The sequence below is a fragment of the Scyliorhinus torazame genome, chromosome 3 (genome assembly GCF_047496885.1).
Source record: "Scyliorhinus torazame isolate Kashiwa2021f chromosome 3, sScyTor2.1, whole genome shotgun sequence".
In the NCBI taxonomy this organism is placed as follows: domain Eukaryota; kingdom Metazoa; phylum Chordata; class Chondrichthyes; order Carcharhiniformes; family Scyliorhinidae; genus Scyliorhinus; species Scyliorhinus torazame.
Window position 1 is genome coordinate 115522083 of NC_092709.1, and position 19546 is coordinate 115541628.

The 19546-nt window shown below is 51.5% G+C and overlaps 1 protein-coding gene across 4 annotated transcripts in view; it reads left to right on the top strand.

The window, feature by feature from the left end:
- Positions 1-19546, top strand: part of LOC140408653 (E3 ubiquitin-protein ligase MARCHF1-like) — a 1031995-nt gene that overhangs the window by 561658 nt on the left and 450791 nt on the right. Inside the window, exon 1 of one of the 4 annotated variants that reach the window (XM_072496144.1) lies at positions 4265-4675. The exons of 2 other annotated variants lie outside the window; for them this stretch is intronic. In XM_072496144.1, the coding sequence (XP_072352245.1) occupies positions 4632-4675 (44 nt within the window). In that variant the 5' untranslated portion in view covers positions 4265-4631. Of the gene's footprint in view, positions 1-4264; positions 4676-19546 lie in introns of those variants that run through there. One more of the 4 variants, XM_072496143.1, reaches the window with a different exon arrangement.

Here is a 19546-nt window from a genome sequence, read left to right on the forward strand (position 1 = left end):
CAGCGGGCACGGGACAGACTGATAGCCGCCCCGCTTCACTGACTAGATGGGCGTGGGAATCGGGTAGTATGGCCACAGACCGCACACCATGGCAACAGCCGACCACCCACACACCCCACCCATCCACCCACCTAGCACCCTCACCCCCCTCCCCAACCCCACCCACCCCACCCGCATGCACACCACCCCCCCCCATTGCCGATCCACCTGCGGCACAACGGGCCGGGCTCACACAGTTGCGGGTGGACGCGTGTCTATTGCAGGCCATGGAGAATGATGACAACCCGCCCTGCGGTGAGCTCCTGGCTCCACATCGTTGACTATGTCTGACCCATGGCCAGAGTACCACCATCCACCGGACCATCCCTGCATGCGGCTGTGACACTGCAGCACACGGTCCCGTCCTCTGCCCGGGGGATGTGATGGCGGCCCAGGGGGAAGGGGGCAGACTCACCTGGGGCTGAGGTAAGACCACCCCTCACACACACACTTGCGCTCAACGTACATGACACCCCCGCACGCTTTGGACAGAGCACAAAGGCAGCTTCTGTAGGTGTAACATTGACTTTAATAACCAAACGAGTTCATGCACGTGCCCTAGCCCCTAAAACTCATCTGTGCCCTGCACCCATGCCAACTTACTCAGTGTCTAATTGTTTGGCCTTACGGGCCCTTTGACTACGTCTACGTGGTTCCCCAGACGGTACAGCAGAACTGGAGGTGGACTCCTGTGATTCCTGCCCTCTGACACTGGATCTCTTTGGCGGCCGTTTCCTGGGGCGTCCTGGCCTAGATGGGCCAGGCTGCGGCCCGACGACTGGGATGGCGAGCTGCCAGCCTGTCCTGCCCGTTGCCCCACCCGATGCACCTGGGACGGAAGGGGGGGGAGTCCGAGGTGTCGCGGTGTACCGGGACCTCCCCTACAGGGGGAGCCGGGACGGACCACACCACCTCCTCCTCCCTCGGGTGCCCGATGGCCCCCAGGCCTCTACATAGGTGGGGGATGCGAACGGACTGGCCATCCGACGCCCCCCCCGACATCTGGCGCTGCCAGTCCTGGAGGCCCGTGCTGGTATCGACAGGGGTCTGCAGGTTTGCAGCCATGGAGCCCAGGGGGTTGGCAAACCCTGTCTGTGACAGTGCGACGCCGGCTCGCACATGGCCACTGGCGCCGATGCCCTCAGCGATGGCCTGCAGAGACTGGGCCATGGCCTGCTGAGACTGGGCCATGGCCTGCAGAGACTGGGCTATGGCGTTGAGCGCCTCTGCCATCTGGCGCTGGCACTGGCTCATGGCCTCCTGTGAGAGGGCAGCCATGTCCTGGGCCACAGACGACGCCTGCACGGAGAGCCCCAGTCCTCGCAAACCGTTCCCCATGTCTGACACCGTCGCACCCTTTGCCTCCACCGCGGACGCCACCCGTGCGGTGTCAGCCTGGGTGGCAACGCATGACCGGCACCACTCCCAGCTCCTGGACGCGGGGTGGACTCCTCCACCTGGGACTGCAGCCGCCGCAAGCCGGCCGTCACCCTCTTCGCTCGTCTCCGGGTCGGTGGTTGCATCGGATCTATGTGTGGGGTGTGGTAACTCCAGGAACCCGGGATCCATCTGGGCGGCAGATGTTCGCTTGGGCTGGGCTGCCTCCGACCGCCCGGCCCCTCTGCTGCTCCTACCTCCACCTGCTGTACCGGGACGGCTGTGTTGTGCGCACCAGTGAGTGTAGCAGACCACTAAAGTGCCCAACCGAGGTGAGTGTTTCTGCGATGGTGGAGGGTGTTGGTGACAGCAGTGGTGTTGTGTCGTGCTCTTCGTCCCACTCTGATTCCATGGCACTTTGGGGTGGGGGTTCGTCTCCACCCATCCACTCTGAGTCACTGTCCGGTATTTCGTCTTCCTGGGTAGTGCTGTCCCGGGTAGGGGTGTCCTGGGCAGTGCTGTCCCGGGTAGTGGTGTCCTGGGTAGTGGTGTCCTGGGTAGTGGTGTCCTGGTAGTCGTGTCCTGGGTAGTGGTATCCTGGGTAGTGGTGTCCTGGCTCAGATGTGACGGGGGCCTGTGGCTGCCCCCCTCGTTGCTGAGTCGTCGCTCCCGCACGTGACGGGGGTGTCGTCTCCCTGTTGCTCCAGGTCTCTCCGTCTCCCGTGGTGTGCGAGGGGCATCCTGCGGGCGTCGCATGCTGGAGGGTCCGGGTGTCTCCGTCTCCCGTGGCCTCCGAGGGGCGTCCTGCGGGCGTCGCATGCTGGAGGGTCCGGGTCTCTCCGTCTCCCGTGGCCTCCGAGGGGCATCCTGCGGGCGTCGCATGCTGGAGGGTCCGGGTCTCTCCGTCTCCCGTGGTCTCCGAGGGGCATCCTGCGGGCGTCGCATGCTGGAGGGTCCGGGTCTCTCCGTCTCCCGTGGTCTCCGAGGGGCATCCTGCGGGCGTCGCATGCTGGAGGGTCCGGGTCTCTCCGTCTCCCGTGGCCTCCGAGGGGCATCCTGCGGGCGGTCTGCATCTGCGGGGATGGGTGCCTGGACGTTTGGTCCTGCGATACACAATGAAGCATGCATGGTTAGACATCAGGCAGTGATCAGGTGATATGGGGGAGGGGGATATAGGGGAGGGAGGATATGGGGACGGGCTGTCGGTGGCTCACTTGCTAGTATGCCCCCGACCTCTGCATCAGCAACCTCCCGGTCCTCAGGTCCGCCAGCCAGTTCCAGGGCCCTTTCCTCGTGTTCGGTCAGTGGCCTCTCATCAGCGGGGCCTCCTCCAGTCCTCACATGCTCCCTATTGTTGTGTGCGCACTTCTCCTGTGGGGGGGGGTGGGGGGGGGGGTGCAGGGGTAAAAGGCAACACTGTTAGGCAGGTATATGAATGCACGCCATCGGTTGCACGTGCATTGCAGAGGTTAAGGTTAGGCTGGATTCACTTGGGGATATGGGGGATATGGGGGAGGGGGGATATGGGGAGGGGGGATATGGGGGAGGGGGGGTATGGTGGAGGGGGGATATGGGGGAGGGGGATATGGGGAGGCGGGATATGGGGATATTGGGGAGGGGGGATATGGGGGAGGGGGGACATGGGGAGGGGGGGACATGGGGGAGGGGGGGATATGGGGGAGGGGGGGATATGGGGAGGGGGGATATGGGGAGGGGGGATATGGGGAGGGGGGATATGGGGGAGGGAGGGATATGGGGGAGGGGGGGATATGGGGGAGGGGGGATATGGGGGATATTGGGGAGGGGGGATATGGGGGATATGGGGGAGGGGGGGATATTGGGGAGGGGGAATATGGGGAGGCTCACCCTGCCTGCTCTGACGAGGTCGTTCACCTTCTTGTGGCACTCGGGTGCCTGTCCGTGGTGTCAGGGCCGCAGCGGGTGACGGCCCTCTGCCACTTCCCTCCACAGACGCCGGCTGTGGCGTGTGGCAACTCTGCGGCCGTGCCCGGGATACAGGGCGTCCCTCCTCTGCCCCACCGCGTCCAGGAGCGCCTCCACATCGCGTGACTCGAACCTCGGGGCTGAGCGGCGGCCAGCCATCCAGTCGGGTGTTCCGGTCGGGTGTTCCGGTCGGGTGGGGGGGAGCAGCGTGGCCTTATGAGCCGTCACGCCGTGCGGCGCGTATGACACTGCACGGTGTGAACCACTGCGCAAGCGTGGATCCCGTTACGTCGCTGCTAGCCCATTTCGGGCCGGAGACTTTCGACCCATTTTTCCGACGTGACGCAAGTCGGATTTGCGCCATTTTTTGCGCCGATAACGGAGAATTTCGCCCTATATTTTTTTTTTAACTGGGCAGAGAGTGAGAAATGAAGCTGCCCCATTTTAACAGCTTGCCTATCGCATTTTCCCACTGAGCAGAGTGAGTTTTTTTCAAAAAACCTTTTGTGTTGTTCAATCCTGAGCTTGTTTCCAATTAAAACCATCTATTGTTTTTATGGCATGAGACTTTTAAATGATTTCAGAATATCAATTATCAGTGCAGCAACAGAAATGCCAATGAGAAAAAGCTGCAGTCTTTTGTGGTTCCTTTGTGATCAGACAATGAAAAAAACTTGAATGTCATCATTAAACTCCTGGAGTCCATATTTTAATTAACTTTGTGAATAGCTCAAGAATGAATCAAACAATTCTCAATTTATTGCTTATGCTCGAACACTTGTTCTGAGTCTCAAATATAGACATTCAGACTGAAGTAATTGAAAACAGTTGGATTATTTTGTCCCAATCGCCTGCTGTTCTCTTATTTGTATGTCAGCCTTTTGTCTGACTCCGTAGCAGGAGAGTCCTTCAGGTTAAGACATTTTTATTAAGAGAGGGAATGTCTCAAAACAGCCTTTGACAACCTGCTTTAATGCTCCAAACGACACTTACGGGGAGGGCAAGCGGACTTTCATCTTGTTTCATGAATTATGCACATTGGCTGCCTCTGTGCTCGATCAGACCAAAGTAATCCAGCCTCTCCTTTGCATTGCCCTGCCCCCGCCACAGAACATTATGCTTCGTGACCTCTCTTTTCCTAACTTCCCTGGAAAACAGATGTGGGGCAAAGCTGGCTGCAGGAGGATATTAAGCTAAAAGGTGAACAACAACAAAAAAAGATGTGGCTGTGAGACAGGGTGGCTGAATGAAGGCTGAAAGTGAATGCAGCAATGTGCTGTCAGGTGGAAGTACAGCATTGGAGATATGTGCTCAGGTAACCTAGTTTGTTATTTTATGTTCTGTTCTGCCAAAGCTTGCCTGGGAGATAAATGACAAAGATGTTTGCATTTTACAGACTGCAAGCTGGGTGCTCAGTCAAGCTCTGTATATGCTCTGCACCTCGTTACCCTGCATTGTCTAAAGAGCTATTAAGTAGTGTAAGGAAACGTTATAGAGACAAGAAAAAAAGTGATGGGAAAATATTTATTTTTGCCAGAAGAGCCTGAAAAGCCGTCACAGTGATGTCATATGCAAATCATGCTTTGCTGTGGTTTATGTTTTTGAAGTTTTTTTATGAAGAAAAAATGTCCTTCACATGAGTGGAGATGTATTAGATTCAGGAACAGGCACAAGTTATCATCAGCCAGCTTGGTGTTTTAATACATGGTTTTGAAAATTGACAAGGACTAAATGACCATGTGTTAAATGCTGACATTTTAATTTCACTTGTGTTAAAGATATTATTAGGCAAACTCATGTAGCAAGGTTTGGTGACATTCTGTGAAGTTAATTTTATATTAAAAAAACTTAAAAGTCTTGCTGTTAAGAGTGAATCCTTTAAAAAAATATATCAATTCAAACTGATTCTGCTATTTATTTTATACTCCATTTATCCATGGAGATATTTTACAATAATACATCAAATTAAATACTGTATTTTTAATACAAACACATTTTTATGAGAATGTTAGGGGGAAAAGGGACTGTTTCCAGTTAGCTGTTGTTTTGTTGCATGGAGGCAAGCCACTTGTACTGTACAATGCAGTGTGCTGTATGGATAGGTCGAAGAATAAGTCACTGGCTCCGTAAACATGATGGTATTGTGTATTAACATGTGCTGTTGACTAGGGTTATAATACTGTAGTAACAGGAACTCCAGGCAACCATCAGCGGATAATAGCAACAGACAGTTTATTTGGAGGTAAAAAAATCATTAGCAGAAAGTATAAAGGAACATTACAATATTGGCCAGTGACTTCAACTCTGCTCCGAGAATGGATCTGTTCTGCAGGTTTTAAGGGCACCCAGCCTGCTGGAATTCTGTGGGCTTTGCCCTGATAGGCTGGCCGCTACGTTGCCTCCTAGGTTTGTTGAGGCCTCAGTCTGGGAGGTCACGTGATCCTTGATGTTCACTGCAACAACATTCCTCCCTCAGGTCCACTAGTACCCCCCCCCCCCCCCCCCCCCCCCCCCCCCCCCAGGTACTGATGTTTGCTAGTGTCACCCGGGAGGGTTGACGAGTGTGGCAGTGGGGTGGGTACCGGAGCACTTGGTGAGAAGTTGAAAAAATTGAGGGAGAACTAGGAAATAGGGCCACTATGGCTCTGAGGAAGAGCAGACAAGGAGATGTTGCTGAAAACAGAGGGACTGGTGGCCTGAAGTGCATATGTTTTAATGCAAGAAGTATAACAGGTAAGGCAGATGAACTTAAAGCTTGGATTAGTACTTGGAACTATGATGTTGTTGTCATTACAGAGACCTGGTTGAGGGAAAGGAGTAAAAGCAACAGGGTTGTTGTGATGGGAGACTTTAACTTCCCCAATATTCACTGGGACTCACTTAGTGCCAGGGGCTTAGACGGGGCAGAGTTTGTAAGGAGCATACAGGAGGGCTTCTTAAAACATTACGTAGATAGTCCAACTAGGGACAGGACTGTACTGGATCTGGTATTGGGGAATGAGCCCGGCCAGGTGGTAGAAGTTTCAGTAGGGGAGCATTTCGGGAACAGTGACCACAATTCAGTAAGTTTTAAAGTGCTGGTGGACAAGGATAAGAGCGGTCCTGGGGTGAATGTGCTAAATTGGGGGAAGGCTAATGATAACAATATTAGGCAGGAACTGAAGAACCTAGATTGGGGGCGGATGTTTGAGGGTAAATTAACATCTGACATGTGGGAGGCTTTCAAATGTCAGTTGAAAGGAATTCAGAACCAACATGTTCCTGTGCGGAGGAAGGATAAATATGGCAAGTTTCGGGAACCTTGGATAACGAGAGATATTGTAGGCCTCGTCAAAAAGAAAAAGGAGGCATTTGTCAGGGCTTAAAGTCTGGGAACAGACAAAGCCTTTGTGGAATATAAGAAAAGTAGGAAAGAACTTAAGCAAGGAGTCAGGAGGGCTAGAAGGGGTCACGAAAAGTCATTGACAAATAGGGTTAAGGAAAATCCCAAGGCTTTTTACACGTACATAAAAAGCAAGAGGGTAGCCAGGGAAAGGGTTGGCCCACTGAAGAACAGTGGAGGGAATTTATGTGTGGAGCCAGAGGAAACGGGTGAGGTACTAAATGAATACTTTACATCAGTATTCCCCAAAGAGAAGGAATTGGCATATGTTGAGTCTGGAGAAGGATATGTAGATAGCCTGGGTCACACTGAGATCCAGAAAGACGAGGGGCGGGATTCTGCGAAACCCGGCGGGGCGGGCAACTCTGGCATGAAGGAGTGGCGTGAACCACTCTGGCGTCGGGCGGGCAGAAAGGGCTTGGCGCCATGCCAACCAGTGCCGAATGCGCAGGGGGGTTCATCTCCGCGTCGGCCATCGCGGAGAACCACAGCAGCTGACGCAGCAGAATAGAATGCCCCCACGGCACAGGCGCGCCCGCGGATCGGTGGGCCCCGATCGCGGGCCAGGCCACTGTGGGGGCACCTCCCGGGACCAGATCTCCCCGCACCACCCCGAGGACCCCGGCCGCCGCCGCGCAGCCAGGTCCCACCGGCAAATACCTGGTGTAATATACGCCGGCGGGACTGGCCGAAAACGGGTAGCCACTCGGCCCATCATGGGCCGGAGAATCGCCGGGGGGGCCGCTGCCAGCGTCCGCCGACCGGCGCGGCCCGTCAAAACCCTGGCACCGGAGAATCTGGCAGCCGGCGGGGGCGGGATTCACGCCGCCCCCCGGCGATTCTGCGACCCAGCGGGGGGTCGGAGAATTCCGCCCGAGGTGTTGGGCGTCTTGAAAAATATTAAGGTGGATAAGTCCCCAGGACCTGATGGGATCTACCCCAGAATACTGAAAGAGGCAAGAGAGGAAATTGCTGAGGTCTTGACAGAAATCTTTGGATCCTCACTGTCTTCAGGAGATGTCCCGGGGGACTGTAGAATAGCCAATGTAGAAGATTTTAGTTTAGACGGGTAGCATGGTTGGCGCAGGCTTGGAGGGCCGAAGGGCCTGTTCCTGTGCTGTACTTTTCTTTGTTCTTTGAAGATCTTGGTCTCAATAGCTCAGTCTATCGAGTGGCCTCTGTTCGCATTGGGAACGACAAAGTAACGACGGTTGGGGTTCTCACATGGGGTTGACTTGTTTGGGCCGGTCTCACCAATTTCTTTTGTGGGTACGGGTAGCTCCTTGGCCTCTGCTCCTACTTGCCCAGTGACCACAGGTTCTAGACTCATGTTCGGCCACTTTGAGCCCCTGATCGGTGCTAACCATGGGTAGGTTGGATGTTGAAGGGGCCACCGCCTCCAGTGAAGGCCCTCATCCTTTTTTAAAAATATATATTTATTAAAGTTTTTTAACAACACAATTTTTCTCCCTTACAAACAATAACACCCCCCCCCCCCCCGCCCGTAACAAAATAACAAGAAATCGCACTGAGCAAGATATATACATGGCAAAATGGTATATTTACATAGCTTTATACACTGCCTCTCTCCCGCACATGCCAGTTTCCCCAACCCTTCATGTTCCCCAACCCTTCTTGCTCATCCACCCCCCCCCAAGCAATCCCCCATTCCCCCCCCCTCCCAAGACGCACCCCCCCCCCCTCCCCCACCCCCCTGGGTTGCTGCTGCTGACCGACCTTCCTCTAACGCTCCACGAGATAGTCTAGGAACGGTTGCCACCACCTGTAAAACCCCTGCGCAGACCCTCTCAAGGCAAACTTAATCCTCTCCAGCTTTATGAACCCAGCCATGTCGTTTATCCAGGCCGCCACGCTGGGGGGCTTCGCCGCCTTCCACATTAGCAAGATCCTTCGCCGGGCTACTAGGGACGCAAAGGCCAGAATGCCGGCCTCTTTCGCCTCCTGCACTCCCGGCTCGTCCACTACTCCAAATATTGCTAGCCCCCAGCTTGGCTTGACCCGGACTTTCACCACCTGAGATATTACTCCCGCCACTCCTCTCCAGAACCCCTCCAGTGCCGTGCATGACCAAAACATATGGACATGGTTCGCCGGGCTCCCTGAGCACCTCCCACATCTGTCCTCTACCCCAAAGAACCTGCTCAACCTCGCCCCCGTCAAGTGAGCTCTGTGAACCACCTTAAATTGTATCAGGCTGAGCCTGGCACACGAGGAGGAGGAATTAACCCTACCTAGGGCATCAGCCCAGAGACCTTCCTCGATCTCCTCCCCCAGCTCCTCCTCCCATTTACCCTTCAACTCTTCTACCAGCGCTTCCCCCTCTTCTTTCAACTCCTGGTGTATTGCCGACACCTTGCCCTCCCCGACCCACACACCTGAGATCACCCTATCTTGAATTTCTTGTACCGGGAGCAACGGGAATTCCCTCACCTGTTGCCTCACAAACGCCCTCACCTGCATATATCTAAAAGCATTTCCCGGGGGTATCTCAAACTTCTCCTCCAGTGCCCCTAGGCTCGCAAACATCCCGTCAATGAACAGGTCCCCCATTCTTCTAAGCCCCGCCCGATGCCAGCTCTGGAACCCCCCGTCCATCTTCCCCGGGACAAACCGGTGGTTACCCCTGATCGGGGACCACACCAAGGCTCCCATTGCCCCCTGTGCCGTCTCCACTTACCCCAGATCCTTAGCGTTGCCGCCACCACTGGGCTCGTGGTGTACCTTGTCGGCGAGAGCGACAGCGGTGTCGTCTCCAACGCCCCCAGGCTCGTTCCTTTACAGGACGCCATCTCCATCCTCTTCCATGCCACCCCCTCTCCCTCCATCACCCACTTGCGGATCATCGTCACATTTGCTGCCCAGTAATAGCTCCCTAGGTTTGGCAGCGCCAACCCTCCTCGGTCCCTACTTCGTTCCAGGAACCCTCTCCTTACCCTCGGGGTCCTATTCGCCCATACAAACCCCATTATACTCCTGCCTACTCTCTTAAAAAAGGTCTTGGTGATCACGATGGGAAGGCACTGAAACACAAACAGAAACCTCGGGAGGACCACCATTTTGACCGACTGCACTCTACCCGCCAGCGAGAGCGGTAACATGTCCCATCTTTTGAAGTCCTCCTCCATTTGCTCCACCAACCTCGTCACATTCAGTTTATGTAGGGCCCCCTATCTCCTGGTTATCTGGATCCCCAGATACCGAAAACTCCCCGCCGCCCCCCAAGGCCCTCATCTTCTTAAATGATCCAAATGCTTCTGCAGGATCTTATCCTGGGTCCGTACCTCATATGACACCGAATCTGTCTTGCCGACAACAAACCCCGAGACCCAGCTAGGTCTGTTTCCAAAGTTCATTCTGAAAGCCGGGTCATTTATTTCAAATGCTCTCTCTGCCCTCGATGAATCATGGTTCCTTATTTGGAGGTCTTGCCTGGGTTGCACCCTCCCCACTAAATTCGGGAAGATCAGACTCATTCGATTCCGCAAACACGGCCCATCAGCAGCTCCGCCAGGGAAACCCCGTCGTGGAATGCGGGGTAATCCTTTATGACAACATAAACTGTGAAATCTTGGTATCCAAGGAAGCCGGCGACTGTTTCCTCATTCCGGTCTGTACGTCCTGCCAACCCGTTTGATGATGGGTGGTACGGTGCCGCTGGAATTTCATACTGGTAAACACAGGAACATTGTCCAAGACAAGGATCCCGGGTACACCATGGGCACAAAGATACTGGCGCAACCGCTCGATGGTCCGAAAGATGTAGTGAACTTCATTTGGTACACATCCATCCATTTTGACTGGGCATCTACCAACAAAAGGGACATGGTCCCCATGAAAATCCCCAGACCCAAGGCCTACCAGACCATTCCCAGGGATGCAGAGGTGCGGCAGTGGGCAAGTTCCGCAGTTCTTGACACCGGTCTCAGTGCTCCACCATGCTAATAATGTCGGCGTCGGTGCAGGGCTATCAAACATAGCTTTGTTGCAACATCTTCATTTTAGATATGCCCATGTGGGCATTATGCAACTCCTCCAATAACAGCCGGCTGCCAGGACCCAGAACTAAGACAGGCGAACCCCACAGGATCACACGGTCCTCACAACTCAACTTGTGCTCCTGGTAAAATATGGCTTTCGCGTTTCTGAAACAGGACCAGGGAAACCACCATTCAAAATCATTTACTTGATTTTTGACAGGATAGGGTCTTTTTGTGTCCATGACTGGATTTGTCTCATGGTCACTTTTAAGGTCTCCAGGAAGTTTAAGTCATCGTGACTTTCTCAAGCACCAGTGGGGGTGTGGAGCTTACGGGTAATGGAAACAGTTCAAGGCATCGGCATGGCGTATCTGGCCCCAGGCCGATGCTCCAATGTAGATTCATAGGCAGTCAGTAGCAACGTCCAGTATTGTATTCAGGCAGAGGCAATAGGGTAAATTGTCTTATCCTCATCGAATAATCCTAACAAGGGTTTCTTCGGATCAGTAAACAAGTGGACTGAGGTTGCTGCTTCACTTGATGGAAGGCCTCCTTTTGGTTGTCTTCCAAAATCATTTCTGGTGTTTCTTCAACAAAACATGTAATGGCACTAACAGGGTGGCCAGATTCAGAAGGAATGTTTAGTAATAGTTCCCAAAAAGGACTTCAACTCCGTAGGATGGGCGTTTCTCCGATGGCTTTAATCTTCTCCTCCATTGGGTGCAACCCACTTGGGTCAACACTGTAGCCCAAATAGGTAACCTCGTTGGACTGGAACGTACATTTTTTTCCTTTTCAAGCACACGCCAGCGTTTGAGAATCTTTCCAGCACTTCTTCCAAGTTGGCTAAGTGTTCCTCTTCTGTGGAACCGGTAATCGGGAGATCATCTAAATAAATGGCAACTTTGGGCAGGCCCTGCAACAAATTGTGCATGTTGACAATACCCCGAATGGTAACCTAGTATACTCATACAAGCCTTTGTGCTTGTTGATGCTAAAGCACACTCGGGAAGCCCCGTCTAACTCCAGTTGCAAATAAGCATGGTTCATATCCAACTTGGTGAATGTCAAACCCCCAGCGAGTTTAGCATACAGCTACTCAATCTGAGGTATGGGGTACTGGTCCAAATCAGCTGCTCAATTGACTGCTAGTTTATAATTCCTACAAATTTGGACCGTCTTGTCCAGCTTGAGGACGGGTACGATAGGTGCAGCCCACCCTGCGAACTGTACCAGTCAAATGGAGGCTAGGTCTTTAAGGCGCTGAAGCTCTGCTTCCACATTTTCTAAGATGGAATAAGGGCCCTAGAAAATCCAGTTGTGGACTCAGCGTTTGCAAATATTGTGGCTTGGGGCCCCTCTCTCTTCCCCAGTTCATTTGGGAAGATCTCAGAATACCTTCGGATAACTTCGTACAGGTCTCCCTCGCCTAGTTTTAATATTTCCACCCAATTCAATTTTATGTGTTGGAGCCAGTCGCGTCCCGTTAAGTTTGGACCCCATTCACTTATGACGACAAGTGGGAACTGGACCGACTGCTGCCAATATGCTACCAGAGCCATCATGATCTCCTTGATTTTTGTTGCCTCCCCTATACAAGTGGCTACCTGGGCCACAGTGTTCTTCAACCTCAATGGCTGGACACCGTCTTGCAAATAATGATAAATTTGTTCTCTTAAAACAGTCCCTGAAGCCCCGGTGTCTACTCCCATCTTTAAGGGGGGTCCATTGACAAGTACTACTACGGTTATTAAAGTCACTCTGCCCACGTCAATGTGGTTCAACGTTCCTCTCAATTGACTGGTGTTCCATCGCTTCTCGGCCTTTTGGCTCAGATCTGGTCTGTCTATCTTGACTTACAAAAGGCCTTTGATAAGGTGCCTCACGGGAGACTGCTGAGTAAAATAAGGGCCCATGGTATTCGAGGCAAGGTACTAACATGGATTGACGACTGGCTGTCAGGCAGAAGGCAGAGAGTTGGGATAAAAGGTTCTTTTTCGGAATGGCAACCGGTGACGAGTGCTGTCCCGTAGGGTTCAGTGTTGGGGCCACAGCTGTTCTCTTTATTTATTAACGATCTAGATGACGGGACTGGGGGCATTCTGGCTAAGTTTGCCGATGATACAAAGATAGGTGGAGGGGCAGGTAGTATGGAGGAGGTGGGGAGGCTGCAGAAAGATTTAGACAGTTTAGGAGAGTGGTCCAAGAAATGGCTGATGAAATTCAACGTGGGCAAGTGCAAGGCCTTGCACTTTGGTAAAAAGAATAGACGCGTGGACTATTTTCTAAACGGTGACAAAATTCATCATGCTGAAGTGCAAAGGGACTTGGGAGTCCTAGTCCAGGATTCTCTAAAGGTAAACTTGCAGGTTGAGTCCGTAATTAAGAAAGCAAATGCAATGTTGTCATTCATCTCAAGAGGCTTGGAATATAAAAGCAGGGATGTACTTCTGAAGCTTTATAAAGCATTAGTTAGGCCCCATTTAGAATACTGTGAGCAATTTTGGGCCCCACACCTCAGGAAGGACATACTGGCACTGGAGCGGGTCCAGCGGAGATTCACACTGATGATCCCAGGAATGGTAGTCCTAACATACGATGAACATCTGAGGATCCTGGGATTATATTCATTGGAGTTTAGGAGGTTGAGGGGAGATCTAATAGAAACTTACAAGATAATGAATGGCTTAGATAGGGTGGATGTAGGGAAGTTGTTTCCATTAACAGGGGAGACTAGGACCTGGGGGAACAGCCTTAGAATAAAAGGGAGTCACTTTAGAACAGAGATGAGGAGAAATTTCTTCAGCCAGAGAGTGGTGAGTCTGTGGAATTCATTGCCACAGAGGGCGGTGGAGGCCGGGACGTTGAGTGTCTTTAAGACAGAAGTTGATAAATTCTTGATTTCTCGAGGAATTAAGGGCTATGGAGAGAGAGCGGGTAAATGGAGTTGAAATCAGCCATGATTGAATGGTGGAGTGGACTCGATGGGCCGAATGGCCTTACTTCCACTCCTATGTCTTATGGTCTCTCTTGTGGGGACCATGAATTGGATTCAATTTGAATTGTTTTTTGGAGGAGGCGAGGAGCTGGATTAGGGGTTTGCCCCTGACCACACTCTGAGCCCTGGCTTGGTAACTCAGAAAAAGTAATAAAAACATTTTAAAAATTTAAAAAAATTGACTGGTGTTCCTCAATATTCTGAACAGATGCCAGTTTATTTCCCATCCTGGGCCAAGCTGGCTCTGCTTGTCTCTGCATCTGTGTCTCAAGTGACCTCTTTCATCGCACCGAAGACACTCGACCCTACGAACCTGCACCTGTCTTGGGCATGGCTTCCTCCACAACAAAAACATTCATTAAAACTCGCTGTCCAATCAAGGCGGTGGCATCTGCCTCAGTTCCCTCCGCGGGTGAATCTTCCCAATCTGCACCGTAAGCTTCATTCGGGCAGCACGGTAGCACAAGTGGATAGCACTGTGGCTTCACAGCGCCAGGGTACCAGGTTCGATTCCCTGCTGAGTCACTGTCTGTGCGGAGTCTGCACGTTCTCCCCATGTCTGTGTGGGTTTCCTCCAGGTGCTCCGGTTTCCTCCCACTGTCCAAAGATGTGTAGGTTAGGTGGATTAGCCATGCTAAATTGCCCTTAGTGACCAAAAAGGTTAGGAGGGGTTATTGGGTTGCGGGGAATGGGTGGAAGTGAGGGCTTAAGTGGGTTGGTGTAGACTCGATGGGCCGAATGGCCTCCTTCTGCACTGTATGTTCTATGTTCTATTCCTGTGCTGCTACTTGTGGCTCCCTGCTCCAACTGGTGGACCTCGCCCTTTCTGATCACATTGACTGGATAACTAGTTTTGCAATTCCTGCACCCTTTTCTCAGCCCCCTCCATGGATAAAACTATTTCCATCGCCCTTTTTAAGTCCAGCTCCATCCCACCAGCAACGTCTTGACAATAGTCATGTTATTCACCCCACACACCAGCCTGTCATGCAACAAATCATTCAGGAACATCGCAAAATCACAATATTCCGCAAACTTCCTCAAGCCAGCCATAAAAGCCACAATAGATTCACCTGGGGCCTTCCCGATTGGATTGAACTTGTACCGCTGAAGGATGATAGAGGGTTTCGGGTGATAATGACCTCTAACTAATTCTTCAAGATCATTAAATGATTTGGAATCCGGGGCCTCCGGGTTGGTCAAGCTTCTGATTACACTGCAGTTCTGGGTGCCACAGGCTGTGGGCAAAATCACTTTTTGCCTTTCGTCCCTTCTATGCCGTGTGCTCTGAAAAAGTAACACATGTGCTCCACATATTGCACCCAATCTTACTCATCCGCATTGAAAGGCTCAAGCTTACCAAAAAGCAGCATGATGGTGCTCTTTCTGCTGGGCACTGGAAAAAACTAGGACTGAGCCTGGAAAATCTACCGGGCACCTCCCGCAACCCGGTCTTCAACCTTGTCGCCAATATAGTAACAGGAACTCCAGGCAGCCATAACTGTAGCAGACAGTTTGTTTAGAGGCAAAAACTATTTACATAAAGTACAAAGGAACATTACAATACCAGCCAGTGATTCCAACTCTGCTCCGAGACTGGATCTGCTCTGCAGGCTTTAAAGGCCCCCGGCCTGTTGGAAACGCGTGCGCTTTGTCCTGATAGGCTGGGCCTCACATGGCCTCTGAGGTTTGCTGAGGCCTCAGTCAGCGAGGTCATACGACGCTCCCGATGTTTGTCGCAACAAGTATCTAGTTCCTTGGATTATAAAGTTAGCTGGAATGGTCTGTTTATTAGCTATCCAGTTAACGTGATCTGGAAGCTCACCACAAAATTTCAAAAGCTGTCAAAAATTTGTCCTTCAAAAATATTGATTTCAGGTGGCTCCCTGTACTTTCATCCCGAGAGGATAGGTCAAACATCAGCAGATTTTGTTTGTGACAGATACTTGTCAGTTTAGTGTGTGTTGAAGATGTTGAGAGGCTCCGAAAACCAGGATTTGTTAATAAGAGCTTACATACTGACTTAACATATCTGTCAAAAAGTACATGTGATAAAATGAATCACTTTGAAATGCAGTGGCTGCTGTTCTGTGGGCAGATATATGAGGCGGGATTCTGTGATCCTGAGGCTAAGTGTTGATGCCATCGGAAACGCCGTCACGTTTCCCGGCGGCGTCAACACGGCCCCAGGATCAGCAATTCTGCCCCCTGCAGGATGCTGGAGCTGTTCACGCCACTCCAGCTGCTCATCCGGCCGTGGAATGGCCGCCGGGGATGCGAGCATGTGCACTGGGTCCGCCGTGCACCCACGCATGCACAGTCCCACCGACGTGATTTCCGCGCATGCGCGGTGTCTCCCTTGTCCGTGCTGTTGCTAACTTTTGGTTGGCTCTTAATTCGTAATTTGCCCTGTTTGTTTAACCTTTGCTCTCGAGTCGCCAGGTATCTTTATGATACCACCACGAGGTTCAAGTTCAAGTAATGATCAATAACTCAACACACCAATTAGTAAGATTCAAATCAAAACACATTTATTATACACAGTAAATCACTACTCATGCATAAACTCTACTTTCTAGACTATTCCTATCATTAAAAGACCTATACTTAGCTTCAGACTGGCCCACCAGGTCAGGGGAACAAATGGCCTTTTGTTTAGGTCCTGAGTCTACAGGATTCAAAGCTGGTATGGACTGGTAGCGAGGAGCACCTATCTCGTATCGAGCATTGACTTGAGACTTACGTGGTTGGCGGCAGCGAGGCAGGTCACTGTCAATGGTTGGTTCGAGCTGCTGAGTGACCCTGCCAAAGAAGGACGATTTGAACTTGGGGGCTTTACTTTATAGCCCCCAGTGGCTTCCCACCCTTCGGGGCGGACCCCGTACCTGGTTCCAAGTGATTGGACTGCGTTCTGATCACTTGGAGCGATTTCTCCAATACTGGAGTTGTTCCCTGATCGTTGGGCGGTCCCTAAATGTCCATTGGCCTTCCTTTGTCTTGGCTCCTGCTGGTGCTGAGGAGTCTGGCTTGGCTTTATTCACCTTAACTGTTGCCATTGTGCCTTGGAATCGCTCATTACTATGCAGATGGCTGCTGCATTACTATGCAGATGGCTGCTGGTATCAGTGCTGTCTGGTTGTTTTGCGGGTTTCAATATACATGATTTCTGCTCTTGCTAGTCTTTGCCAGTGTTGGCTGAATTTCCCTTCAGCCTTTGCGGTTCTCCATTTAAATTCGGGAAGTGGCCAGCCCAGGTGGCTACACTCCCTCCTTGTGATCCCTAACGTGAAGCGTGAAGGATCACATAACTGCGTTGTCTTCATTCCCTGACCCGGCGAGCACTCTTCTATGGCCTCTACACTGAGCAGAACTATGCAATGAAAATTTTTAACTAACATTCTAAGTGGCGCTATGTCAAAACAGGGACATGCATTACAAAATTTTTAAAAACGGTACCTTTAACTGTCCTCAATAAACTACACTCACTAAACATTCAGTCATATTAACTTCCTAACAATACAAAATAATAGCAGTATTTACATTTTTCCTGGCTTGGCAGTCAAGCACAGGGTTGTACAATCTTTCCATTTCTTTATTTACAGAAGAACGCAAACGAATGTCCTTTGTTATAGATCGAGGGGTTCTAGGGCCTGGTGAAAACCGAAAAGAGGGGATCTCATTCTGTATACCGGGGTGCGAGCGTGGTAGGCTCTCCTTCTCCATTTCCTCATACAGATAGTCTGCACGATGCTGCAGAGTATCGCCAACACTAATAGGGATTCGACTACGTAGGGAAGGGAGTACCACGTTATGAGCTTATCACACCATGATGGTGTGGTGTTGCCTGTTACTGGGCTCTGGGTGCTCTGGGGAAGTGAATCATTAACGGCTGGGGGGGTTGGGGTCAGGGGGTTCATTTTCGCGTGCAACCGGGTACACATTATGACGAAAAACACGTATGCCGTCTTCATTGTTGTCTTCTTCTTTCTCTCCTCTTCCTTTCCGTTTCGTCTCTTTTCCTGGAGCTTCTGGGGTTCTATGGATCAAGCATAGTTTCTGTTACTATCTTGGTTAATATCTCGTGCGTTAGTATGTCTGTCCTTCAGTGCCAATTCTCCCTTTACAATTTGTCACCATGTGTGACTCCCTCATTTTTTATTTTTTTTAACCGGGAATATACAGGACAAGACACACTTAAAAATATTCAAACAGTGCGAGCCGTCTCGCAGGCTGTGCGCTTTACCATCCAAATGTTTGAGGATGTAAATAGCATAGGGATGGCAACCTAAGGGTCGCCTGAAAACAAAACAAACTTTTTGAACCAAAAGTGCCGAAATGAGGTGCGTATGGGCCGTGACGGGTAAGAATTGGATGGAATCCCCGGGTAGGACGGCGACCAATGCCATTTGTGCTCTACCCGAGCGTAGCTGACCAGAGGGGGGTCCTCAGGCAGGGCGGAGACCAATGCCGTTTCTCCACTGCCTGAGAAACCGACAAGAACGGGCAAAAATGTAGTCATCGTGGGGGACATGTGTGTCGTATTGGTTCTACCTTCGAACCAGAAGAGCAGTTATGAACGGGAGTCTGGCAAGCTCTCAGCGGTTTCTGCCGATGAGTGTGCGGGCAAGTTCTCATAGGTTTCGGCAGACAAATAAGGCGTGGGGCCGTGGAAAAAAAATTCCGATCTTACAAACAACATATAACAGTAACAGTAACAAACAACATTAAACAACATGCTGCATGTTCCATCAGAAAGGACACCGTTTCTCTCAAGCGGTTCCTTTTTAAAACATCATCTGGACACCTCAGTTATCAGTTGTGAACAGGGTCGCAAAGGGGTTCTCGCTTTAGGAGTCAGACTCAAAGTCGTCATCTTCTCCCGGATGCCATACTCTCGAATGTATAAGGGCTGATAGGGTTGCATGGTGCGATTTGGCGTCCATCTCGTCGTTCTGAACGAGCCTGAATGAATTATCGCGGTGCCAAAAGTTGGTGTCTAGTTCTGTGGGGACGGAATCGTCATTGTAGGGCGGTGGTGTTTGGTAGGGTTTGTTGAGGAATGTGATGAGGAAGGGATCACTCGAATTGTGGTCAGATTCGCTGGGTGTGGGTCCTGTTGCCTGGGGATAGTAGGGAGGCGTGCTGTGGCTATTGTCTGAGTCACAGTTGCTGTCGCTGCTGCTGCTGTCCTTGGGCGTTCCGGGGCGGAGTCTAGAGGTCGGGGGTGGAGTCAAGAGCGAGTCCGTGGATGTGGTGGGCGTGTTGGGGGAGGGTAGGGATACGTTGGCTGTGGGCGGGGTATGGTCTGCTGTGTCGAGCATGACGTGGTGTGTGTGGTTGGACTGTGGGCCATATGCCTTAAGCTGGTTAATATGGAACCACGCAGTCTTTCCGTTGGGGTACTTAATTTTTTGACGGAGGGGCTTACTTTGTCCGCAATGGTGTACGGACCCGAATATTTAGGTGACAGGAATGTGCTGGGGTTATAGATGGAGAGCATGACTTGCTGTCCTACCCCAAACTCAGTCGCATGCACTGTCTTGTCGAAACAGGCCTTGCTCTGTTTCTTCCGTGTGCCTAATCTTACTGCGGCTGCTAGCTGAGCCGTTTTTACATTCTCAACTAGTTGTTTTACTGCGTTCTCGTGTGTGAGGGCCGTCACTTCGGGGCTGATCAAGTCCAATCCTAATAAAAGTTCTGTGCCTTTCATGGGGCGTCCGGTCATGAGACTGTGTGGGGTGTAACCTGTGGAAGTTCAGACAGTATTTCTTAAAAACATCAACGCAAAAGGGAGGACTGAATCCCAAG